The following is a 27,200-nucleotide window of genomic DNA, read 5'->3' on the forward strand; positions in this document are numbered from 1 at the left end:
GTTTTTGTTTGGCACTTATCCTATTTGTCAACGTGCTGGCTGGAAGGATGTCTGTCCCCTAGAAAAGCCATGTCTTAATCTAAATCCCATTTCATAAAGGCGGAATAATCCCAATTCAACATTGTATGTTTGAAACTGTAATCAGATCATCTTCCTGGAGATGTGATTTAATCAAGAGTGGTTGTTAAAATGGATTAGGTGACGACATGTCTCCACCCATTTGGGTGGGTCCTGATAAGTTTCTGGAGTCCTATAAAAGAGGAAACATTCTGGAGAATGAAGGAGATTCAAGAGAGCCAGAGAAGCATAACATAGCCATGAGAAGTAGAGAGACCACTAGCCAGCGACCTTTGGAGATGAAGAAAGAAAACGCCTCCCTGGGAGCTTCATGAAACAGGAAGCCAGAAGAAGCTAGCAGATGACACCATGTTCGCCATGTGCCCTTCCAGATGAAAGAGAAACCCTGACCATGTTCACCATGTGCCTTTTCAGATGAGACAGAAACCCTGATTGTGGCTGCCATGTCCTTTCTCACTTGAGAGAGAAACCCTGAACTTCAATGGCCTTTTTGAATCAAGGTATCTTTCCCTGGATACCTTAGATTGGACATTTCTATAGACTTGTTTTAATTGGGACATTTTCTCAGCCTTAGAACTGTAAACTAGCAACTTATTAAATTCCCCTTTTAAAAAGTCATTCCATTTCTGATATATTGCACTCTGGCAGCTAGCAAACTAGAACAGTCAATGATAATTTGATTTTACTCAAAATGTTGACACGTCCACACATATTCACGATGAAAAATTAAAGATACTTGCATTAACATAAATCACTTACTTTTACAAAAAAGAAAATTATCTGAACCTAAAGCGTTTTACAAGGTAGGCTATTCGAATCCGTTCAACCTCTGAGTTGAGCTAGAAATGCGATTTCATATCCAAATTCTAACTCGGAGAAACAATTTTTGATAGTAGGTAAGGAATTGTACCATCAGACAGAACTGACAGAAACAATTCATTCTCAGAGTTTGCCCTGGGAGGCTGAAAAAGACAACACCTCTGAAACAATTTTGCTGATATCTCCTGTACTACAGGAAGATCGGCTGAGGGCATTAGAAAATGGTTTCTGCCCAATTTCTTTTAAAAAGCAAATCTTTTAAAGTGATGCCCAACAGAAAGCTGCTCCTTCTCAAGACGCATGAGAATCGACCCGCTTTCGGAGGGTGGATCTAGTCATTTACAGATTTGGGATGAGAGATTTAAGAGGCGAAAAAGCCGTTCAGAATAGATCAGGTAAGCCCCACTCCTCCTCAAGCCCTAGGGTGACAGCCTCAAGGTGCGTCTAGAAAGGGATTTTTTTAGTCCTCTATGTAAGCACAGGGTGGATTCATCGTTCCGGAGATGAGAACAAAGTTTACAGGGATTTTCTATTCCACAGTGAGATTTTAGGATTTCAGCGTCCTTGCCCCAAACGCGAATTTGACCTTCCCTCTGAGACCACTGTGTTCGACCCTCAAAGACCCCCACTATCTTGGACTCCCCTGTGCCTGTGACAAAAAAAGAATTCAGGACTGACTCCCACAACAACCCGGTTTCTCCGGGGAGAAGAGGCTTACCACGCCCTCACAGACCGGCCCGAGTCGTCCGGAAACGTCTCGCGGCCCGGACACCAGCTAGGGGAACACCCGCGGCCCCACCGTCATTGGATCGAGGAGACCGGAAGTGCATAGAGCCGGAAGTGTACTACCCGAGCGCCTCCGCCAGACCCGAATCCTCAGGTAGGCGGGGCCCCTGGCTCCCGAATCTGGGACCGAGAGGCGGGCGGATAAGGAGAGGGTCCTTGGCGTTTAAGGAGGTTGTCCGGGTTCTAGTCAGGGAGAACAGCAAGGAGTTTTGGGGGCGGCGACTTCACCGCGACGGCTGGCCATACCCGAGGCCTAGTTGAGCCCGGCCGCAGCGGGACGTAAGTGCGGGAACCGCAGGTTTTCTTATGGAGATGGGATTTGGAGCTGTGGCTGGAACTGTTCCCTGACCCAATCCAGATGGTTCTGGTCCAGATGCTGCTAGACAGTAGCCGGGAGGTGTGCGCCCCGCCCTTACCTTTTCCGTACTTACGGGTTTGAAGGCTACAGTCGAGGCGCCACCTGCTTGGAGTTTTCCTCGATGACATCCGTGGCCTTGCTAGGAAAAACCTTAGAAAGGTTGTGGGAGGGAAGGAGGAGAGGGTGTGTTTCAGTTGCAGGCTGCTCAAGTGGAAATTATCTGCTTTAGGCCAAGTTTGTATCTGGTAAATAAAACTCCTAGTTAATAGTTTCCCTTTCCCCAGCCTACGCCACCCCTACGAGGTTTGAACTTTGAGCCTGCTGTAATCCTGATGAACAATTTCGTTTACTTCAAGTTCATGACAGTTGGTTTATGCTATTTAAGACTGGTCAGCACCTTGGAGTGTTCAGAGTACTAACAAGCAGGTGAGCAAGAAAGAGCGCCTTTCACTTCAAATTACCCATTCCTGCAGCTTGGGTAAAAGTTGCACCATCTTAATTGAATACCAGGTGGTGCCAGCGAGTTAATCTTTCCGAGATAAATCTTGCAGGTTAAAAGTTAAAGTGCCCATGTCTTTGCTGAATTTTATTCAGAATAGCTTTAACCGCCCAAAATATGTTGAGCCTTTATATGATTAATCTGATTATCAAGTGCCTATTCTGTATTAGATACTTAGGAGACTAAGAGAGAAATCAGATTTTGTATTTCAAAAATTTTCAAGACTGGAGAAGACAGGCAAACAGCTAGATACATTGAGATCTGTCTATAATTCAAGCAGAAATAAATATATGAGAGTAAGATGTGGAATGCAGAGAAAGAAGCAATTAATTCCCATTATTCTTTCACCAATTATTAATTCTGTACTTTTTATCTGCATTGTGGTAGATGCTGGAGGAAAAAGAAAAGACAAAATCTCAATTTTCAAATAACTCACAATCTAATAATTGGAAGTGAATCAAGGAAAGCATTATGGAGAAGGTGACACTTGAGCTAGACCTCAAAGAATGCATGGTCTGGGTCTGAATCGTAGAAAAATGGAGGCTCAAAAGGAAGGGATGAAAATACAATGGCATGTTTTAGAACAATAAGTAGTTGCATGTGGTTAAACTGCAGTACATTAAGCCTGAAAAGACTTTCATTTTTATCTTGGGTTTGCTTTGACTTTTACTGGAAAATCCAACAGATTTCAAATAAAAATTTGAAACCCGCCAAACTAATAAGGCATGAAATACATCTATGAAAATTATACTTCTACAGTATAGCTTGTTTGTATTTACATATTATATAATCTTGGATGATCTAAGTCAATTTTAAAAGAGTAATAAAAATAGGTTTTTACTGATTGCATTCTGTTCTGGACATAATGTCAGGAAGCCTCTTCATCAAAGTTCACGTATCATATTATCAGGTATTGATTTCTTTACGTGTAGGAATATAAAATGCCTTAATAAATTCCCTAGGATTTAGGTTTTGATGAGTAGTTATACTAATGTTATGTCATGTGTGTTTCCTGAAAGGAATCTGTAGTTAATATTTGTAAATAGAAAAATTTAATGCTGTAAATGTTAAGATAAGCGAATTCACTATCAATACACTAAAATCAGTAGATTTCTTCTACAGCAACAATTGGCTGAATTTTTATGAAAACAAAAAACACTGACCCCAATATTAGCAAAAAATACAAAATATCTAGAAATAGCCAATGTTCAAAGCCTATGTGGATAAAAGCAATACTTATTCTCAAAAAAGAGAACCTTGATAGGAAGCTTCAAATTGCAAAGATGCAGATTTTCTCCATATTATGTCTAAATTCAATGAAATCCTTGTCAAATTTCTATCAGATTTTTAATGGAACTTGGCAAGCAGATTCTCAAATTCATCTGGAAGAGAAAATGCACAAGAAAAACTGAAAATTTCTGAAAAAGAAATAAAAGACAAGCCTATGTCAATTAATATACATGCCCATAAAGCTATAATAATTAAAAATAGGACCAGAAAATGATCAATGAAATAAGATTTGAGTCTGGGAGTTTAGTTTCAATGAAGGTGGCATATTAGCACTGAATTAAATTATATTGGCAGTTGGCTATCCATTTGAAAAAAAAAGTTAGTCCCCTTCATAGCATAAGCAAAAAGAAATTCTAAATAGCTTACAGAGCTAAATGTTTAAAAATTTATAAAACTATTTGAATACAAAGAAATGTATTTTTACAAATCTTAGGAAAGGTAGGGCCTGCCTCCATGAGACATAAGACTCGGAAGACTTAAAGAAGGGCAATAGATTTGGCAATTATTAAAAAAATAATAATTTGTGGGAAAAAAAACCACCATAAGTGAAACTTAAACTGAGAAGACAAGAGATAATATTTACAATGTAATTATAAAGGCTTCATATTCCTGTATATAAATCAATGAAAGATAATCCAGTAGAAAAATGGTCACCTTTCCAGAAATACAAATCAAAAGATGTTCATTCTCACAAATCATTAAGTAAATGCATGTAAGAATGATAAGGTAACATCAAGAATGTTCTGAGCCTTGGAGTTGCTCCAGTATGTTCAGTTTATGAAGGTTTGTTTATAAATTTATGTGTACGTTTCTATATGACTGTTACACTTTAATAAAACATTTTTAAAAGACTAGTACTTATTAAAAACAGAAAAGACTGCTACAGTGAATCTTTTTATAAATCAGAGTCACACAATCTATTTCTTTATGTGTATGCATTTTCATCTATCAAGTCTATTGAAAGTAAGAGAGACCAATAGCGAAGTCCTCCAAATAGTTTGTCAAGTCAATTAAGATTATCATACATTTTTATGGTGTGTTACTATGAGTTTAAACTTCTATATCAAAATTGAGATTTTTTGCAAAACTATCTTTCCCCCACCTGTAGCTGAGACAGAGTATATAACCTATTTTAAATTGCGCTAGTGTGTTGAATTACTTCAAGTAGCCAAATGTGATATACTATAAATGGGTTTATTGTTCTACATAGAAATTAAAATGGCTTCCAGAGGAAAGACAGAGACAAGCAAATTAAAGCAGAATTTGGAAGAACAATTGGATAGACTAATGCAGCAATTACAAGATTTGGAGGAATGCAGGTAATAGTATAATTGTACCTTGTTATGTTGTAAAATAGCTTTTTTTTGCAACTAGATTACAAACTCCAAGTGTGGAGGCCTATGTGTGATTTGGGTTTCCTCTGGACTGTTCTTCACTGTACTTTGTTTTAGAAGTAAACTTACTACAGCTTTCATCATAAAGGCAGGAATATGAAAGTCCCAATTAATTACTGTGTGTGAACTTGTGCAAAATACTTACCCTCCTTAGTTTCCATTTCCTTGTGTGAAGTGGAAATAACAACATCTAACTTGGCTTATTTTAAAACAGTTTTTTTCTTTTTTTGTGGGCAGGCACCGAGAATCAAACCTGGGTCCTCTGGCATGGCAGACAAGCATTCTTGCCTGCTGAGCCACCGTGGCCCGCCCTTAAAACAGTTTTGCACAGTATCAACTGAGTAGGTATGACTTAAATTTCTGGCATGTGCTTTCAGCCTTAAATACCCAAAGGATCAAAACTGTTTATTGCGGTTTTTAAAAACCTTGCAAATTGTTTTAAATATTACAAATAAAGCAGCCAACCAAATGCCTCACTCAGAGAAGGTGCCCAATAAATCGTAGCTATTGTTATTTGCAGTAAATGTTGAATAAATAGCTTATTAGACTAGTGAATAAAAATATCCCCTTATTCAGATGACAGTGTAAGTGCTACATGCTATTATATTTCAGGGTACACGAAAGTTTTCCTTCCATTAATGGTAATGGTAATAAGAGCTATTCATCAAGATAGGTTATTCATCAAGAACTTATTATATGGCAAGCACTTTGTGTTTCTCACTTAATGCTCATAACAACCCTCCAAGGTAGGTATTACCATTCTCCACAACTTATAGGTAAAGAAACTCAGGTTGGCTATGTTGATTATCTTGCCCAAGGTTATACTGTTGATTCATAGACTGCTTAAAGGAAGTTATTATGTGGTTTGTTAAATAGACTTTTTTGTTTTTTTCAAAGAAAAATTTTTTAAGGGAAATTTATTAAGTTGTCCACCCTCTGCCTTTGGGGCAAACTCACCTTCTCTAAGTATTTGGGTCTGCTCTCTTGGCCCAAGCTTCTTGACTTCAGACCCAGCCTTCACGGTTCTGCCTCTGAAGATGTTTTACCTTCACTTGTCAGTTCTCTGAATCTTGCAGTCCAGACTGGCAGCGGTTCTGTTTATACAGGTCCTACAGCACTCTTGTTGGCTTTCTTTGTAGTAAGTAAGGATCATTCCCATCAAACAGGAGGCATTTCCACGAATCCTTCCTGGATAATTCCATCTCTAGTCCTGGCTTTTTCTGAAATGGCTGACTGGTCCCACATTTGGTTAAATCCTCACATGGAACACTATTCTCTGAGGTCTCCCTTTCTGGATGTCCAGAATTTTCCAGACCATCAATTTCTGGTTTCTTTATATCCAAGAGTTCAGTACTCAGCTTATCTCTTTCCAGGCGTGTTTCTCTATAAGCTGCAAAGACAAACCAGGCTGCACTTTCCACATTTAATTTGGAAATCTCTTCTGCTAACTATCCAAGTTTATGGCTTTTAAAATATGCCTTCATCTAAAGCCAGCAGTCTGTTTTGATCAAATTTCTACAACTTTAAAACAAGGGTCACCTTCCTTCCAGTTTGCAATGGCACATTTGTCATTTCTGTCTAAAGTCTCGCAGAGGTATCTTTAGAGTCCACATTCCTACCAACAGTCTTTTCAAAGTATTCTAGGCCTTCTCTATCAAGCCCCTCACAACTCTTCCAGAATCTTCCCCTTATCCATTTAAAAAGATGTTCCAATATGTTTGGTATTTGCAAACCATAGCAGCACCCCACTTCTCCGGTACCAAAGTCTGTCTGGTTTGCAAGCTGCCGGAATGCAACATACCAGAAACAGAATGACTTTTAAAAAGGGGAATTTATTAAGCTGCAAGCTTACATGTTCTAAGGCCGTAAAAATATCCAGATTAAAGCAAGGCTGTAGAAATGTCCAATTGACGGCATCCAGGGAAAGATACCTTGGTTCAAGAAGGCCGATGACGTTCAGGGTTTCTCTCTCAACTGAAAAGACACATTGTGAACATGGCAACGTCTGCTAGCTTTCTCTCTAGACTTCTTGTTTATTGAAGCTCACTTGGGGGAGTTTTCCTTCTTCATCTCCAAAGGTCTCTGGCTGTGTGGGCTCTTGTGGCTCTGATTCAGCTTTTTTTATTTAGAAAAATAACATGTATACAAACAATGTATTTTAAAGCACACTGCAACAATTAGTTGTAGAACAGATTTCAGAGTTTGATATGGGTTACAATTCTACAATTTTAGGTTTTTACTTCTAACTGCTCCAGGACACTAGAGACTAAGAGAAATATCAATATAATGATCAGTAATCATAGTCATTTGTTGAATCCTATCTTCTTTGTTGTTACTCAGCTTTTCCCTTTGATCTCTCTCCCAGTCTTTAGAGGTATTTGAGCTATGCCCATTCTAACTTTTTCATGTTGGAAAGGGGTGTCAATAATACAGAATGGGGGGATAGAACTAGTTGATGTTCTGTAGAGGCTGGCCCCTCTGGGTTTCAGGACTTACCTGGCTTAGGAACCCAATTGGAGGTTGTAGGTTTCTGGAAAGTAATCATAGTACGTGGAACCTTTGTAGAATCTCAGATAAAGCCCTAGGTGTTTTTTAGGATTGGCAGGGATGATTTTGGTTGGAGTTTGCAAACCATGATAAATAGCAGTGTTTAGCTGAAGCTTGCATAAGATTAGCCTCAACTGTGTTTAAGCACTAATGCTTAACTCTCTCAGCACTAATACCTTAAATTTTTACAATTCATTTCCCCCTTTTGGCCAGGATGGCGTTGTTGATCCCACAGTGCCAGGGCCAAGCTCATCCCTGAGAGTCATATCCCACGTTGCTGGGGAGACTTTCACCCCCTGGGTGTCATGTCCCATGTAGTTGGGAGGGTAATGATTTCACTTGCAGAGTTGGGCTTAGATACACTCAGTGTATCCTTCAGCCACCTCCATCTGTTGAGCATCATGGATAATAATGTCCGAAATCAACAGTCCAGCAATACTCTCAATTTTAGACACTTTTCATTGCTCCCAAGAGAAGAATAACCAATAAGCACACCCTCATCAAATATAAAATCCAAACCTCCCCTTAACTCTTGTCCCCCCCATAATTTACCCGTTATTGCTATTGTACTTTTAATGTCTTCCTATTAAACGTAGCCCATAGCATGTAATAGCAGTTTCCCCTCTATACCGTGATATTATAGATTCTTTGTACAAGATTCATACCTTTGAAGTAGTTCATGCAAGAACTTACTTATATTTGTAGTGTTAATTGATGGGATACATATCTCTATACAACCCCTTTCAATCATGTTCATCTTCAATATTGCAGTATCACTTATAGACCCACTAATGAACTGCCTTCATTTTTATCTATTCTCTCATGTTGAAGGTTGGTCTCATTAGCTGACTGTTCACCCATCTCTAGCGTCTGTGTATCTCTTGGCTCCCTATATTCTATATTATAAGCCTCTGATTTTACTTTTACCATGGTCATAAAAGTGAAATCATATAATGTCTATCCTTTTGTGTCTGGCTTATTTCATTCAGCATTATGTCCTCAAGGTTCATCTATCTTGTCATGTGCTTCAGGACCTCATTTTGTCTTACTTCTGCATGATATTCTATCGTATGTATATATCACATTTTGTTAATCCACTCATCTATTGATGAGCACTTGGATTGTTTCCATCTTTTGGCAATTCTGAATAATGCTGCTATGTACATTAGTGCATACAGTACATATGAATGTCTATTTGTGTCACTAATTTCAACTTTTCTGGGTATACACTAAAAGTTGAATGGCACTGGGTAGTGCTATTGCTGGGTCATAGGGCAACTCAGTATTTAGTTTTCTGAGGAACCACCAGACTGTCTTCTCTGGTGGCTGTACCATTATACATTCCCACAATATCTCATTGTAGTCTTGATCTGCATTTCCCTTATAGCTAATGAATAGGAGCATCTCTTCATGTGCTTTTTAGCCATCTGTATTTGCTCTCCGTAAAAATGCCTGTTCATATCTTTGTCTCATTTTATAATTGCATTGTTTGTTCTTTTTTTGTTGAGTTGTATGATTTCTTTATATATTCAGGATTTCAAACATTTATCAGGTAGGTGATTTCCAAATATTTTCTCTCATTGAGATGGCTGCCTCTTCACCTTTTTTGATGAAGTCTTTTATGGCACAAAAGCATTGACTTTGAGGAGTTCCCATTTATCTATTTTTTCTTTCATTGCTGTGTTTTGGGTATAAAGTTTAGGAAGCCACCTCCTATTACTAGGTCTTGAAGATGTTTCCCTATATTTTCTTTTAGGTGTTTTATGGTACTGATTCTTACGTTTAGCTATTTAATCCACTTTTAGTTAATTTTTATATAAGGTGTAAGGTAAGGTCCTCTCATTCTTTTGGCTATTGATTTCTAGTTCTCCCATCCCCATTTATTGAAAAGCTTATTTTTTCCCAGGTCATTGGGTTTGAGGGCCTTATCAAAGATCAGTTGACTATAGATTTGTGGTCTGTTTCCATAAACACGCTTCATTTTGATAAAAGAAAAATGTTTGTTAAAGGAACCATATTGCAGGAACTACTGCTACAGCTATCTGCACAGATCCATAAATAGCATTTTGAGATTTCCTTTCAGCCTTCCCCCCCAGGATATTTTTTATAAATATATGTATCTGTTGTTTTAGTGTCCAAATACCAAGTTTGCTTTTTTCACTTAGAACTTTGTGTTTTCTTTATTATGTTCGATGTGCTTCAGAGAGGAACTTGATACAGAGGAATATGAAGAAACCAAAAAGGAAACTCTTGAGCAGCTAAGTGAATTTAATGATTCATTGAAGAAAATTATGTCTGGAAATATGACTTTGGTAGATGAATTAAGTGGAATGCAATTGGTAAGTGTACTTTACCATCATATCAGTGATAGATTTTGTTTATGTTTTCTTTTTCTTATAAGTATATTTAAGATTAAAAAGTACCTTTTTTTTTCAGTGTAACTACTTATGCCTAAAACAGTCTGTGTTTCCAGATCTTCATTTTTATATATTTGGCCCCAGTTGGATAAGCACAGAAATAGCAAATGGAAACTAAAATTGTGTTTCATGAACAAATACCTATCAATAACTTAGTAAATAAATAGTCTTAGTCATTTTCATTATATGAAAATTCCCTATTACATGCAGTTCATTGGATAATTTTGGCTAGTTTTTGTCTTGTATTTCTAGGCTATTCAGGCAGCTATCAGCCAGGCCTTTAAAACTCCAGAGGTCATCAGATTGTTTGCAAAGAAACAACCTGGTCAACTTCGGACAAGGTTAGCAGAGGTAAAATTTCTTTAAATTGTTCTTACTGAATGTGTGTTTCTTTTCCCAGCCCTCGAGTTTGCTCCACATGCTATTCTAAAGTTTGAAAATTTGATTTGATTTTAGAGCCACAACCCTCAAGTCTCAAGTTGAATTTGTCCTTTGAGCAGTTGTGGTTGAAAACCAACGTAGTGGTTTTAGCAACTTGTGTCAGTTTATGTTGGACTCTCACTAACACTCCTACTTGGACTCTACTTTAAAGGTTTTACCATTTGCGTTTGGAGCTCCAAGTTTAAATCCCATTTAGAATTAATTGGCTGCATTGCTTTATGCTTGTGTGACATCTCATGTGAGACTTCTGTAAACCTTTATAGACCTTTATAAACTTGATACTTCAGGAATTCTGTTTATAGACTTAAATATAATTGAGGCAGTAAAAAGTTATTTGCAACCATAGGTAATTCAGTAGCAGTGTCATTAAGAGCATAGATTTGGGTCATACTGGTTGGATTTGAATCCCTTCTCTACTACTGAGATAAGTGACCTTGGGCAAGTTATTCAACTTCTTTTTACCTCAGTTTCCCATCTGTAAAATGGTGATAATGATAGGCCCTATCCTATTATGACTGTTATGGGGATTAAATGAATTAATACATATAAAGCACTTATAAGCATAGTACACACTATCGTATTTATGGTCATAAAGATATTTAACTTAAATTCTAGGAGATCTGGTACCAGTTGTCCCATTCAAGCCTGTAGACCATATTCAGTTCAATGAAATGACTTCTTAGAGGACAGCTCCTTTCTAAAGGACAACATTAAACTACTTATTGCTCAGTAGAGTTTATAACTAAAATAATGGCTGTCATTAGTATTAAAACTTTTAGAATCATGTGCTAAGCATATCTTCATGTTTACCTTGAATTTTTTTGCAGTGATTCATAATATTAATCAGCTCGAGGATTTTTATTTTGTTTTTAAGAATTAGATTTGAAAAGCTGGATTTTATGCATGTAAAATTTTTCACTTAAATTCTGTATGCTTTGCATTTATCCACTCTAGATGGATAGAGATCTGATGGTAGGAAAGCTGGAAAGAGACTTACACACACAACAAAAAGTGGAGATACTAACGGCTCTCAGGAAACTTGGAGAGAAGGTACCAGTATTTTATTTAATATATTAGATATAAAGAAAAAAGATGAAGTATTTGATACAGAACTTCTTGATCCATGATCTGGTTTGTGGTCTTAAGACATTCTTAGCTGTGGTTCCCAGAACCACTTGTAACATTTGAACCCAACAGACCAGAGTTTGCTTTGTTTTTTTAGCTGACTGCAGATGATGAGGCCTTCTTGTCAGCAAATGCAGGTGCAATCCTCAGCCAATTTGAGAAAGTCTCTACAGACCTTGGTGAGTTTTTTCATATTTCTGAAAGCCGGACATGTATTACTGCTTCAGACGGGAGGGCAGCATAGCTGAGATAAGAACCTTTTCTTGAGGTTAGCAGTAAAATCAGAATGATTGTCTTTATAAATCCATTTTATTTATTAATACTTTTTTTTTTTTTACATGGGCAGGCACTGGGAAACGAACCCAGTTCTCCAGCATGGCAGGTGAAAGCTCTGCCTGCTGAGCCACTGTGGCCTGCCCTGCTAATACTTTTTAATTAAAAGTAATTAAATTAATACAACCTAATGTTTTTTAAAAAATATTTTTCAACTAAGTTTAATTATAAAATTAAACTACAACTGATAGGTATGGAATGACCTGACACAACAGAAACTCATCCAAAGGGAAGACTGGACCAACCAGGTTTTATCTCTCAAGAAATTCAACAGATGACTCAGATTCTGTAGCAGATGTTACTGTACCCTTGATAAATGATGGAGTCATGTGGTACAGACACACCCACAGTTGAGGTGCTGAGAATGCCCTGCCTCTGTCGTTCCCAACCCCTGCATAGTTTTTTCTTTATATTCAGTGAGATTTGCATCTCAAGAATATATTTCTTTTCACTTGAAAAAAAATTAAACTAAAATTTTATGTATTTTAATTTATAGCTCAAGTTGGAAGAAGGATTTGTAGCTAATGTTACCATATGTAGCTACATTGCTTATACAGAGAGGAGATTGGAATGGAGCCAGAAGGTGTAGGGTTTAATGCCGTGATATTGGAGCTAATTCTGTTTTCTATTTCAATATCCGTATGACAGATTCTTCCTTCTTTACCTGGACCTATAAATGCATATGAAATAACCTTTTTGTTTATTGTATGTCTTCCTCCTTAGGCTCTGGAGACAAAGTCCTTGCTTTGGCAAGTTTTGAGGTTGAAAAAACAAAAAAATGACATGGTGTGGAATCTTGGGACATTGATCACATTCTTGTAGTAAATGGCATTTTTCTTCTGGGGATTTTGAGTCATTGCAAAGAAATCAAGAGAGTCTTAGAATGCATTAATAACCTAACAAAAGATGACCTAAAAAACATATTAGTGGCTTCTGTTTATTCCCTTCATAATTCTACTTTGTGAAGGGCCACCTGTTTGAGTGATCCTGGCCTTGTTGGAATGGAGGAATTCACAGGACCTTATTCATTATGATTTGTCTGTTTAAGAGAAAGAAAAGAAAATGGAGTTTCTCTGCCTGTTTTTATTAAGGCGCTGTATTTGTAAGTGCCAATAGTGAATGAATGAAGACGTGAACTAATGGCTCTTTTCTGCTCATTATTTATCTCTTTCTACTTGTAATGATACTATAGCAACATCAGTTGACATCTTATGTGTTCAAAGAATTTTAAAGTTCTAAATTACCTTAGAAATAATTATCGTTTTACAAACAAGGAGTCTGAAGTTCAGATGGAGCAAGTGACTTGCTTAGAGTCACATTAGACGCATTGCAGGAGCTAAGACTGAAGCGTCTTGACCCCCAATTTAGTGACTGTCTTAGTTTTCCAGGACTATTATGACAAATACCAGAGAACTGGTTGGCTTAAACAGCAGGAATTTATTGGCTTACAGTTTTGGAGACCAGAAGTCCAAAATCAAGTTATCTGAAGGCCATGCTGTCTTTGAAGTATGTAGCTTTCTGGTGGTGGCTTGCTGGTGACCAGTCCTGCCTTCATCACAGGCAATCTGCCTCCTACAGTCTCCTCCTGTGGCTTCTATTCCTTCTGCTCAGTTGTCTCTGTCTCTGTCTAGATTTCCTCACTTATTAAGGTTTCCCTTCATACAGATTAAGGCCCACCCTGATTCAATTTGATGTCATCTAGTAGGATCTTCAAAGATCCTATGCACAAATGATTCCACACCCATAGGACAGGGGTTAGGACCTGAAGATCCCATTTACGAGTGAGTTCATACCCAGAGGACTTGCACGTGTCTTTGTTGGGGACATAATTCAATTTTCCATAAGCCCATTGGGTTTTATTTCTTTATTCTGGGCTGTTAAAAAAAATAATAAACATTTATTTCTGCTAGTCAGTGTTTATAAAATGCCCATGTTCCAGTAAAAAGTTGACTCCACGTTTGGGCCATTCCCTAGCCTGTATGCTCTCTGCATGAATGGGATTTGTTATATCTCTGAATTTTGAGCTAGAACAATGGGGGCCCTGTTGGGTCTCCTGAAGTTACTTAACCTCCTGCATTGTCTCACTAGGGAAGCAATAGGAAATGGCACCTAGATACCCTTTCTTTGTGTAACCTCTTGCCGAAACCCACAGGATGGTGATTGTAAGCTATTATTTACTCTTCTGTTTTTAGAGAAACACAAAATAAGTTGTAAGGTAAAGCAAATTTCTCTCCTGAGTGTTTATGTCCATTTCCATGCTCAGATGTATAGATATGTACATATGTATGTTGCCTACTTCTTTGGATCTAACCATTTGATATTCTATGATGTGTTTCTCAGTATTCTTTTTCTTTGCACTTAATACAAATTAAAAACATTTTTAAAGCTTCTTGTATAATGTGAACTCTACTAGGTGCTCTACCGACTGGACAAGTTAGGGGACCTCAGTCACATTAATGCCTTATTTGAAACTTTTTTTTCTTTTTTAATGCAATTTTATTGAGATATATTCACACCCCATATAATCCATCCAAGGTATGCAATCAGTGGCTCAGAGTATCATCCCATAGTTGTGCGTTCATTACCACAATCAATTTTTGAGCATTTCATTACCCCAAAAAGAGAGAAAGAGAACTAAAACATCCCATAGCTCTTATCCCTCCCGCCATCATTGATCCCCACCATTTGTTACTGTTGATGAAAGAATGTTAAGATATTACTGTTAACTATAGTCTATAGTTTACACTAGGTGGATTTTTTCCCTATATACCACCCTGTTCTTATTTGGAACTTTTAATGGGTAGTTTTTCCCTCCAGTGGGTAATTTTTTATGTTTATGACACTCAAAAACTTAGCTCATTGAAATTGTGAAAACCAAGAAAAAGCACATTACCTTTATTAAACTAGGGCTTTATGGTCAATCATCATTTTGCTATATGTATGGTTTTTTAAAAAATTAAGGTGAAATTTTGCATAACGTAAAATGAACCCTCTTAAAGTGTACAATTCAGTGGCATTTTGTACATCACAATGTTGTGCAACCATCACCTCTATCTAGTTCCAAAATGTTTTTGTCAACTTCAAAGGATATCCTGAACCCATTAAGCAGTCACTCCATAGCTTCCTCTCCCTGCAATCTGTATTTTGTCTCTATGGATTTAACTATTCTGGATATTGCATATAAATGAAATCATATGTGACCTTTTGTGTCTGATTTTTTTCACTTTGCATAACGTTTTCAGGGTTCATCCATGTTGTAGCATGTATCAGAACTTCGTTCCTTTTTATGACTGAGTAGTATTCCATTGTATGGATATACCAGTTTTGTTTATCCATTCATCATTTGTTGGACACTTGAGTTGGCTATTGTAATTGTGCTGCTGTGAACATTTGTGTACAATGTTTGTTTGAATACGTGTTTTCAATTCTTTGGGATATATACCTAGGAGTGTATTGCGTTTATTTATTTTTTTCAAGCCATAGCAAACTCCCCCACTCCCAACCCCCAGTAGCAGACCAGGAAAATTAGAAATATTTTATGTTTGAAAGAGGTCTATACGTATCTAGAGTCATTAATCTCGATTTCCCTTAAACTTTCATTAAGAGCAACATCAGTGAAATTTTTTTTGTTAATCATATTGATGTATTCATTTTGTGAGTATTGATTAGTATTCAATTTAAAGTTATCTTCCTTTGAAAATAGCCAAGTTTACAATGCCTAGCAAGATACTGTTAATCATGGCTGTGTGACTTTGGGTAGGTTACTTAATTTTTTTGAGCCTCATTTCCCTATTATGGGGTTATTAGGACCTACCTCATAGTATTATTGTCCATTCCTCTCTCTTCCTTAATTGAGAAAGAAAGTTTTGTATTGTAGCTAATACACCATTTAACAACTTTGAAGTGTCATATATTTTGTTTCACAAATTTGATATTTCATTGAGAAAAATAATTTGAAAAATGAGTTAATTCTGTGCAACTGTAGTTATTAAATGACTTGCAAACTATGTTTCCTGTTCATATTTTACTACATTTAATCTATTGGGAGGTTGCAGGCTATAATAACACAAACTAATTTTTTTAGATTCTTGGGTCAGGCTAATATTTTAGTGAAAAGAATTCCTGCATTTTTTCAAAGAAACGGGGCTGATACAGACATAAATTCCATCAGGCAATGTCCAAATTGGCCAAATTTAATGAAATCTAATAATTTTAAACAATTCTTTTGTTTAATTGTTTTTGGTTTTCCTACACTGTGACTTGGTAAGGTAAGTATTGTAGGTGGGTGGTAAAGGAAGAAACTGAGCAATAAAATAAGGAGTTGTTCCCAGGAAAGAGTTGGAGTTGGGACAGATACTTTGTCAATCTTAATTGTTAGACCTTTTATTGAAGATGTTCAGCCAAGGAATGGTCATCTTTTTTTTTTTAATTTTTATTTTAGTAATCTGCATACAACCTAAAATGTCCCCCTTTAACCACATTCAGGAATGGTCATTTTTACAAAATAACAGTGTTCAACTCCACCATTGAAACAGTATCTTGTTATAGTGAATAAGTATTTTGAAATTCTTTCAGAAAAAATAAAACTTAAACCATTTTGCTTAGAGTCTTTCAACCACCTTCCTCTCCATTTTTTTCTCATTCTATTCATTACTGAGACCAAAGAATGCTCTTCTTTGCCTCTCAAAATGTTTTCCAGCATTAATATGTAAATTAAAACTGTCAGCATACCCACAAATCCCCATGAACAAGCTGTAAATAATTGCTTCCAGTCTGTCTGGCCCTGGAATGGAAAAGATTTTAGAAACTGGAGAAATGAGTATTTAATCTTTTCATCACCTTGTGAAAAGCAAAGTGAAAAATACAGATCTTCTAGATATTCTCCTAAAACATGGCTTTTTGACATTCTGTCTCACTTTATTTTTGAAATCCTTGTCCCTGCTCACACTAATATCAAAGCAAAAGGATTATAGTATTGAAAGGGCCTCCCTCAAACACAGGGGTTCAGCAGTGTACTCAAGAGTTCACAATAAAGAGTTGATGCTGTTCCAGAGGGCCAGAAAATTGAGAGGTTTGAGACTGTCATTTTGAAGCTTCCTAATGCTTGATTGTTTTCCTCTGAGAAGACTAAATTCATTAAAGACTTAGACATTTGACTACAATTAAAAGTAACCAGACAAGCGAAAAATTATTTTCTATAAAGGTCTAAGAGAGCCACAGATGTCCTTTTTTTCTTTAACATTTTTTATTGTGAAATATATATACAAAACAATAAATTTCAAATTACATTTTAATAAGTAGTTATAGAACAGATTTCAAAGTTTGGTATGTGTTACAAGCGAAAAATTATTTTCTATAAAGGTCTAAGAGAGCCACAGATGTCCTTTTTTTCTTAAATTTCAAAGTACATTTTAACAAGTAGTTATAGAACAGATTTCAGAGTTTGGTATGTGTTACAGCTCCACAATTTCAAGTTTTTCCTTCTAGCTCTCCAAGACACTGGAGACTAACAATAAATATCAGTATAATAATTCAGCAGTCATACTCAACATTTGTTAAGTCCTATCTTCTCTGTTAAAACTCTTCCTTCTCCTTTGATGCTTCTCCCAGTCTTTAGGGATACTAGCGCTATGCCCATTCTAACTGTTTCATTTTGAAAAGAGGTGTTGACAATATCGGATAGGGAAATAGAATTAGCTGATGTTCTTGGAGAGGCTGGCCTCTGGGTTTCAGGACTTATCTGGCCTAGAAACTATCAGGAGGTTATAGGTTTCAGGAAAGTAAACTTAGTGTATGAAACTTCTATAGTATCTCAGATAGAGCCCTAGGTGTTCTTTAGGGTTAACAGGAATGATGTTTGGTTGGGATATGGCAGACTATGGCAAGTAGCAATATCTAGTTGAAGCTTGCACAAGAGTAGCCTCCAGAATAGCCTCTTAATGCTATTTGAACTGATACCTTATTTTGTTACATTTCTTTTCCCGTTTTTGGTCATACAGTTATAGTCCATTCCACCGTGCCAGGGCCAGGTCATCCCTAGGAGTCCTGTCCTGCCAGAGAGACTTACACCCCTGGATGTCATGTCCCACGCAGTGTGGAGGCTAATGATTTGACTTGGAGATTTGGGCTTAGAGAGGGAGAGGCCACAGCTGAGCAATAAAAGAGGTCCTCTGGAAGTAACTCTTAGGCATATCAGTTAGACTTAGTTTCTTTGCTACAGAAGTAGGTTTCATAAAAGCAGTCCTCAAGATCAAGCGCTTGGCCTATTAACTGGAGAGTCCCTAATGTTTGAGAGAATGTCAGGGGGTTTCTAGATGGGAAAGTTTAATAGTTCCATATTTTTTTCTCTAGTCCCTGAAGGGACTTTGCCAATACGTTTTAATTATCTCCCCAACATATCCTGGGATGTATCCAGGTAGTATATTAGACTATACAGATTTACAAGCCCTTGTGCACATTCTGGGCTCCATGTGTTTGGGTTGCTTAAATGAGCTATGCAGACTGGCTGATTTAGATTGTGTATTACAGAAAATTTAGGTTTTGACAAAAACCTTTCTGCCTTTGGTCTCATACAGTAGGTGAAACTCTTTAATACAGATGACAACATCCTTTGCTCTATGTTCTGATTTAGATTAGTCCCAATCAGATCAGCTTCATTCTTATCTCTGACTAAAGCCTGATTTCTTTTTCAGTTTCTTTGTCAGTTATGGTATGTAGCAATGCTGACTTTCAGAGCTGCAGAACTCTAATTCTGAGACTAAGGTGTCGCAGAGGTACCCAAAGTTCTAGGGAAATACTGGGTTACACACATACAGCACAGCATCTCAGAATCTAGAAATACACTGACAACTCTGGACTAAATGTGACTGCTATGAAAGCTTCAATCTAGGCCCCAATTTTCTTACAAGTATTTTCTAAAAAAGACCATACAATATTTGTTCTTTTATTTCTGGCTTATTTTGCACAACATAACATCCCCAAGATTCATTCACTTCGTTGCATGCCTTATGACTTGAATCTTTCTTTAGCTACACAACATTTCATCAAATGTATATAGCACAGTTCGCTGTTTCCTGCTTCTCAGTCAATGTTACCTTCAGTCACCTCCATCCATTGGGTGTCCAAAATAGACAATCCATGTCTTTTGTTATTCTTACGTAGTTGTACAATCATAAACTCTCAATTTTAGACAATTTTCATTAGGACCAAGAATAAAATAACAGATAAACACACACTCACCAAATAGCAAATCTCAACCTCCCCCTAACTCTTGGCCCTTATCCCCCCCCCCCAACACCTAGTATTGCAGTGGTACTGTTGATATCTTCCAGTTAACTATAGGCATACAATAGTATTTTCCCCCCATAGCCCTCTATTATTGATTCTTTGTACAAGATTCCTACCTTTGAAGTAATTCATGCAAGAACTTGTTTATATTTGTATTGTTCATTGGTGGGATATATGGTACTATACATCCCTTTTCAATCAATTACACCTTCAATATGGCAATTACTTTATTTTTTAATTTTAATTTATTTTATTTTATTTTTTTAAATACCAAAAAACACCAAACGCAAACATTCCTATTTTGATCATTCCATCCTATATATATATAATCAGTAATTCACAATATCATCACATAGTTGCATATTCATCATCATGATCATTTCTTGAAACATTTGCATCTGTTCAGAAAAAGAAATAAAGCGAAAACAGAAAAAAAATTTATAAATACATACCCCTTACCCCTCCCTGTCATTGATCACTAGCATTTCAAACTAAATTTATTTTAACATTTATTCCCCCTATTATTTATTTTTATTCCATATGTTCTACTCGTCTGTTGACAAGGTAGATAAAAGGAGCATCAGACACAAGTTTTCACAATCACACAGTCACAGGCAATGTTACTTTTAAGCCCACTAATTAGCTACTATCACTTCTATCCATTCCCATATATTTAAGTTCAACTTTATTAGGTAACCAATCACCCATCTCTTGCTTCTGTGTAACTCTAATTCTCCTATGTTCTACATTATAAGCCTCTGAGTTTACCTTTACCAGGGTTATATTAGCAAAATCATACAGTTTCTTTCCTTTTATGTCTGGCTTATTTCACTTAGCCTTACGTCCTCAAAGTTCATCCATGTTGTCATATGCTTCAGGACCTCATTTTGTCTTACTGCTGTATAATATTCCATTGTGTATATATATATACCACATATTGTTTTTCTGCTCGTCTGTTGATGGGCACTTGGATTGTTTCCATCTTTTACAATTGTGAAAAGAAAAACTGTGAACATCATGTCTTTTCATGTCACTGCTTTCAGCTCTCCTGAGTATATACCAAGCACTGATACATGCCAGACATTTTCTTTGGCTCCTTTTTTTGTCTGAAAGTTTTCTAAAATGGATGTTGGATGTTACCTTTTTGAGTGTTTAAGTGTTTATATATATAATACAGATTTAGATATCCAGCTGTATCATCGTAAGAGTTTTACTTTATAGTGAAAAAATTAAGTTTTAAATAGACCTAACAAAAAAAAGATATCTGGACTCTATCATAGTGAGGTCTTTAGAAGAAACATTTATTTCTGCATATTGCAATATACTTATTATTGTAAAGAAATTATTACCCTTGGGAATAATCCTGATCTACACAACTTGATCTGAATAATCTTTTTCATCTCTAATTTTTTACTTCATCTTTAATCAACTTTGAAAAGTGCATATCTCATTAAATGGAGAGAAAGTTAGAATACTCCATTTCCAATCCTAAGTATTGGTATTGACAGGTCATAGGGTAACTCAATATTTAGTTTTCTGAGGAACCCCAAACTCTTCCCCAGCGACTGTACCATTGTACATTTCCAACAGCAGTGAGCAACTGTACCAGTTTCTCTACATCCTTTCCAACATTTGTAGTTTCCTGTTTGTTTAATAGCAGCCATCACGGATGTTCTTTTGAGTTAAAGAAGAGGAAGATAATGCTGGCAAGGGTTATTTCTAAGTTTATGCATTAGCCATAGATCTTCTGCCTGAACTTCTGGCCACTAATATGATGAACTTTTGAAGCCTTTCTACAAAAAGCTTCTGATGAGGCTGTGTTACAGTCATAATTTCAATACATGGTTTAAGAGCTTTAATTACCTTAATTATGTGTATTTACTCTGAAAAGCCTTAGCAGGTCAGTGTCATTGCTTGATTGTCACATTACATGAGAGCTAATCTTTCCTATAAGAAGATTGTGGTATAATGGATTTTTGGAGGGGGGGGGGGTTGGCTCATATGAGGAAACTGAAATGTGTTCCTTTAGGCCTCTCATTATACCTCCAGTACTCATAAACTCCAGTACTAATAGAAGTGCATATCTCAGGCCAAGTTGAAAACTGAGGCAGTTACCCTCAATGATAATCAGAGAGACAGGTAATTTAGGTAAAAGCAAATATTTGACTTGACTTAGATTATAACTGCTTCGCTCTGTCGTTTTGGCCATGATCCTAGAAAATTTCGTGGTTTTACTACTCCATCTTAAAAACAAACAAACTTCATAACTTCATTAGCATCTCGAATTTTACGTTGTTTATCCTACGTGTAAATTGTATTTAGAATTTGGTTTATAAAGCTTTTAATGTATATATTTAAATATTTAGTTTTATAGGAACAAAATATTCCCTTTGTTTTACTCAGAAAAACCGCATTTGTACTTTTGGAGCAAATATGACAAAATCTCAGTCCCTTAGCCACAAGCTTTGCAGCATTTCTTTTCATACTTTCAAAAATGTGAGTAATTTGTTCCTCTGCAAGCAGATTCCATGACCAACACTCTATATAAAGGGATACATATAGACACACCTAATCTACTTATTAACTCAGAAAGAGAAAAATGGGGACTCTGCCCTTAATTTCTGAGAGTGGAAAAAATATAGGAAATATTAGTGTGTGTTCATTCACTCAAGTACAGGGTCTCTGTTGGAAGTCTGACTGACCAGTGACATCTCTGCTCCTCACAAGGCACTTGTGACATACAGGGTTCTTCTTGGCCAGAGTGGGAGGTTAATAGTATCAATTTAACTTTGTTACAAGGCAAAGCACTGGACAAATTGTATATGCTGGCCCTTTGGTTTGAAAATTTCCAAAGTGTGTGTTTCTTCCTGGTTGGGATTAGATCGTGAAATTGGAGAAAAGAAAATGGAAGTTTTGGGAAAATGCTATAATAATCACTGTGGTGGGGAAAGTTATATCTGCCTTCTCTAATTGTGATGTAGTTTATTCTTTCATCATGCATTTAGTGAGCACTGATGCATGCCAGACATTTTCTTTGGCTCTTTTTTTGTCTTTCAGTTTTCTAAAATGGATGTTGGATGTTACCTTTTTGAGTGTTTAAGTGTTTATATATATAATACAGATTTAGATATCCAGCTGTATCATCGTAAGAGTTTTACTTTATAGTGAAAAAATTAAGTTTTAAATAGACCTAACAAAAAAAAAATATCTGGACTTTATCATAGTGAGGTCTTTAGAAATATTTATTTCTGCATATTGCAATATACTTATTATTGTAAAGAAATTATTACCCTTAGGAATAATCCTGATCTACACAACTTGATCATTAATCAACTTTGGAAAGTGCATATCTCATTAAATGGAGAGAAAATTAGAATACTCCATTTCCAGTCCTAATTCTACCACTCTTTTATTCCTAATTTGTGTTCCACTTTGACAAGTGGCCTTCCCCTTATTCATGTAATAATATGTGAAGAGTGGTTAATGAATAAATTGTTAAATTACAGAATAGGATTGTATAAAAATTAAATAATGCTCCATTAATGCTTTCATTAAAATAAAACTTTTTAAATCTTTAAATGTGTATCTTAAGAAGGAACTGCTCATAGTGGAGATATTGGAAGTAATGGAAAGGGAAATTAAAATTAAATGGAGAATTTAATGTGGGGAAGGGCCTACAATTCTATTTCTCCTGTCTTTTCTGTGAAGTGAGGTAAATTACTTTTTCTGTTATATTTCCTTTTAATGACATGAGTTTCACTAAAGAGATCTTGTAGTAGCTTAAGACATCCTAACTAAAAGAATGTTACAGGGTTTGTGGGGATTTGTGTTTTAATATTATAGTCTGTCTCGGTGGGGTGTCATTAGCAGCAGAAATGGAAGGCAAATTAAAACTGGTCCCTTTATTTTTCCCAGACACTGCAACACCTTTAGCATACTGCTTCTATACGTCTCCTACTCTGAAAAGAAATTAAATGGAAATTGCCTGCACAAAGTTGTCTTAAAAAGTCACAAGTGTCACCTGTATGCTTGCTTGAGGACACCCTGCCTCCTCATCTCTGTAAGCCTGTCTTCTTCTCTTTACTAAGAAAGCTTTTCTGCTTATTAGTGAAATAAGGGCCTCTTTCTGTTCTCTCCGTACTTAGCCACCAATTAGTAAGATGAGCAGAAATACTCCCATGCTGAGCACTGAGCTAAGGGCCTGGAAGAAGCTGACATACTACTTCATGGTGCAAGCTACATAAGTGCCTTTTTATCTCCCAGAAGAGGACCTCAATTGGTTTGGTCTACCCCCTGGAGCCTGTAGCTATTTGAGTCTAACTACTCATTAAAGCTGATCTAAGATATTGCTAAAGGCATTGGATTATTTAAGTGAATTGCTTCCAATTGAATTCAGCTAAAAATAGTTTCACTTTCACTCCTGAACACTGCCCCCAAGTTACATGAGCTCCCCCCTCAGCTTCACACCTCAGCAAAAATACTGATGTACCCAGCAAGACTAGTTTTTTATTAAAGACCCAATATTATTGGTGTGAATATAGTCCTAACTGCAGGAATGGAAGTAAAAGATGATTCTAACTTAAAGCTGAGCCCAAGACTATGAGACAATAAATTAGAACTTTGGGGAAAGGCAGAGATTTTCTTATCCCCTTAAATATTACTTTATGTATAAAAATTAATGAGGGGGGTGGGCCACAGTGACTCAGTGGCAGAGTTCTCACCTGCCATGCTGGAAACCTGGGTTCGATTCCCAGTGCCTACCCATGTAAAAAAAAAAAAAAAGAAATTAATGAGAGTGCGAGTCATGGTGTATGAGCAGGCAGAATTCTTGCCTGCCATGCTGGAGACCCAGGTTCGATTCCTGGTGCCTGCCCATACAAAAAAAAAAAAAAATTAATGAGAGCGCATAGCCCTGTGCCAGACCCATAGTAGATTCATCATAAATTGAGTACCATTTACACCTTCCTTTTTTTTTATTAAAATTAACAACAAACAAACAAAAATATTAACATATCATTCCATTCTACATATATAATCAGTAATTCTTAATATCATCACATAGTTGCATATTCATCATTTCTTAGAACATTTGCATCGATTTAGAAAAAGAAATAAAAAGACAACAGAAAAAGGAATAAAACGATAACAGAAACAAAAAGATTATATGTACCATACCCCTTACTCCTCGCTTTCATTTATCACTAGCATTTCAAACTAAATTTATTTTAACATTTGTTCCCCCTATTATTTTTTATTCCGTATGTTCTACTCGTCTATTGATATGGTAGATAAAAGGAGTATCAGACACAAGGTTTTCACATTCACAGAGTCTCATTGTGAGAGCTGTATCATTGTTCAATCATCATCAAGAAACATGGCTACTGGAACACAGCTTTACATTTTCAGGCAGTCCCCTCCAGCCTCTCCACTACATCTTGAACAACAAGGTGATATCTACTTAATGCGTAAGAATAACCTCCAGGATAAACTCTCGACTCTGTTTGGAATCTCTCAGCCATTGACACTGAGTCTTATTTCACTGTTCCCCCTTTTGGTCAGGAAGGTTCTCTCAATCCCTTGATGTTAATTCTCAGCTCATTCTAGGGTTTTTCTCAATCTCTTGATGCTGAATCTCAGCTCATTCCAGGATCTCTGTCCCATGTTGCCAGGAAGGTCCACACCCCTGGCAGTCATGTCCCACGCAGGGAGGGGGAGGGTTACACCTTCCTTTTCTTTCCATTTGGAAACCATTGTAGAATTGGTAGCTGTGGAGCAAGTGGCAGAAGAATGAGCATTCCTGGGCAAGGTGGAGCTAGCCCTGACAGAAAGAAATTCATCTCAGGTGTGCTGGTTTGAAAGTATTATTTACCCCAGAAAAGCCCTGCTTTAATCCTGATTCAGTCTTGTGGAGTCAACTGTTTCTTTTAATCCCGATTCAATATTGTAGGTGGAAACTTTTGATTAGATTATCTCCACTGAGATGTGGTGCATGCAATTATGGGTGTGACCTATGATTAGATGGAGATGTGACTCCACCCATTTCAGGTGGGTCTTGATTAGTTTACTGGAGTCCTTTAAAAGAGGAGACATTTTGGAGAGAGTCAAAAATGAAAGAACCAAAAGAAACTTCGTAGGATAGCTGGCACAGATGCTGATACTTGGAGAACAGACACTTGGATGTTTGGAGATGCTTGGAGTTCAGCAGATGTTGCCATGAGATGTTAAGCAAGCCAGAACTGGAGAGCGCCACGGGAAGCCAAGAGATGAAAGCCACCCCTGGAGAAGCAAAGTGTGGAAACCCCACAGGAACAGAGGCTAAAGGCATGGAGCCCAGGAGTAAAGCACCAGCAAATGGCAGCCACATGACTACCCAGCTGGCAAAAGTGTTCCTGACACATTGGCTGTCCTTGAATTAACATATCTTTTACTGAATGCCTTAGTTTGGACATTTTTGTAGAGTTAGAACTGTAAACTTGTAACTTATTAAATTCTCCTTTTTAAAAAGCTGTTTCAGTTCTGGTATATTACATTCTAGCAGCTTGTAAACTAGAGAATCAGGTTTACATAGAAGTAAGTGAAAATGGGGTTAATTTGATTTTGAAAAATATTATAACATCATTGCATTGATACAGCAAGTTCTTCTGGCCATCTAGAAATCATACACATACTTTATCTGTAGACTTAGTGAGAAAATTGGGCTCAAGGATCCTGTGGTAGTTAGGTTCAGGTGTCATCTTGACCAGGTGAAGGTGCCTCGTTCTATTGCTAAGGACATGAGCAATAGCATGTGAACCTCATCTGTTGATTACATCTGCAGTCGGCTAGGAGGCGTGCCTGCTGCAATGAATGATGTTTGATTGAATTGGCTGGTGTTTAAATGAGAGAGCTCAACATAGCACAGCCCAAGCAGCTCAGCATACCTCATCTCAGCACTTGCAGCTCAGCCCAGGCCTTTGGAGATGCAGAAAGGAATCACCCTGGGGAAAGTTGTTGGAACCCAGAGGCCTGGAGAGAAGGCCAGCAGAGATCACCTTGTGCCTTCCCATGTAAGAAAGAACCTCAGTTGAAAGTTAGCTGCCTTTCCTCTGAAGAACTATATATTAACTAAATAAATCCCCTTTTATTGAAAGCCAGTCTGTCTCTGGTGTGTTGCATTCCGGCAGCTGGCAAACTAGAACAGATCCTAAGCTGTTTATAAATGATTTCAATAATTCTAAACTGACACTATTATACTGATTTTATACCCTAGTGAAAAGTTAAAGCAGGTTGTTTCGGGACGAAACAAGGTGGCTAAGAATAAGAAGGGCAATAGTCTCTACCATTTACTTGGTGTCCATCAGAATGGAAAATGCCTTGATCATAGCTTCTTTGATATGTTGGAATATTGTTCAGCAACTATTTACTAACCTTTCCTTCCCTTGGGGTGGCGTATACTTGTCCCTCTATTTTGGGCTTCACCATGAAACTTGATTTGGCCAATGTAATATTAGTAGCTTTGACTCGAGGAGACTCTGTAAATGTGCTTTCACTCAGCCTCACACCCCAAGCGCTCTTGCTTTTTTGCTATTCATCTTAAGAGGAGTATGCTCCTGGTAGCCTCTGGTCCAAGAAGAATGAGGAGAGAGGGAACAGATTTTGTCCTATCTGCAACTAAAGCCTGCTGATCCCAACTCAGCCCAGGAGAGTTGTAACCAACCCACAGCCCAAAGCAAATCCCACCGGACAATTCACAGACCCAAGAGCAAATGACAGAATACTTGTTTAAGCCTTTGAGTTTTGAAGTGGTTTAGCATGAAGCATTAGTGCAGCAATAGCTGATTAATATA

General features: G+C 37.0%; 2 protein-coding genes across 9 annotated transcripts in view; one reads left to right on the forward strand and one right to left on the reverse strand.

The window, feature by feature from the left end:
• Positions 1 to 2,307, reverse strand: part of NMNAT1 (nicotinamide nucleotide adenylyltransferase 1) — a 35,180-nt gene extending 32,873 nt beyond the window's left edge. The window contains exon 1 of one of the 2 annotated variants that reach the window (XM_077151370.1): positions 2,115 to 2,307. In XM_077151370.1, the coding sequence (XP_077007485.1) occupies positions 2,115 to 2,169 (55 nt within the window). In that variant the 5' untranslated portion in view covers positions 2,170 to 2,307. Of the gene's footprint in view, positions 1 to 1,615; positions 1,768 to 2,114 lie in introns of those variants that run through there. The other variant, XM_077151372.1, reaches the window with a different exon arrangement.
• LZIC (leucine zipper and CTNNBIP1 domain containing) lies at positions 1,697 to 24,164 on the forward strand. 7 transcript variants are annotated; one of them, XR_013171295.1, is made up of 9 exons: positions 1,697 to 1,777; positions 2,326 to 2,467; positions 5,041 to 5,149; positions 9,975 to 10,110; positions 10,441 to 10,539; positions 11,584 to 11,679; positions 11,852 to 11,933; positions 23,290 to 23,434; positions 23,520 to 24,164. XR_013171295.1 is itself a non-coding variant. In XM_077151377.1 (8 exons), exons 3-8 carry the CDS (start codon positions 5,049 to 5,051, stop codon positions 12,610 to 12,612), a joined length of 543 nt encoding a protein of 180 aa, XP_077007492.1. In that variant the 5' UTR covers positions 1,697 to 1,777; positions 2,326 to 2,467; positions 5,041 to 5,048; the 3' UTR covers positions 12,613 to 24,164. The 7 variants fall into 7 exon arrangements, 6 of the variants coding, with proteins under 6 accessions (XP_077007492.1, XP_077007490.1, XP_077007491.1 ...); XM_077151377.1 differs by having other exon boundaries at positions 12,584 to 24,164; XM_077151375.1 differs by having other exon boundaries at positions 12,811 to 24,164.
• Positions 24,165 to 27,200: the final 3,036 nt, after the last annotated feature.

This window comes from Tamandua tetradactyla, chromosome 2, assembly GCF_023851605.1.
Source record: "Tamandua tetradactyla isolate mTamTet1 chromosome 2, mTamTet1.pri, whole genome shotgun sequence".
Lineage (NCBI taxonomy): Eukaryota > Metazoa > Chordata > Mammalia > Pilosa > Myrmecophagidae > Tamandua > Tamandua tetradactyla.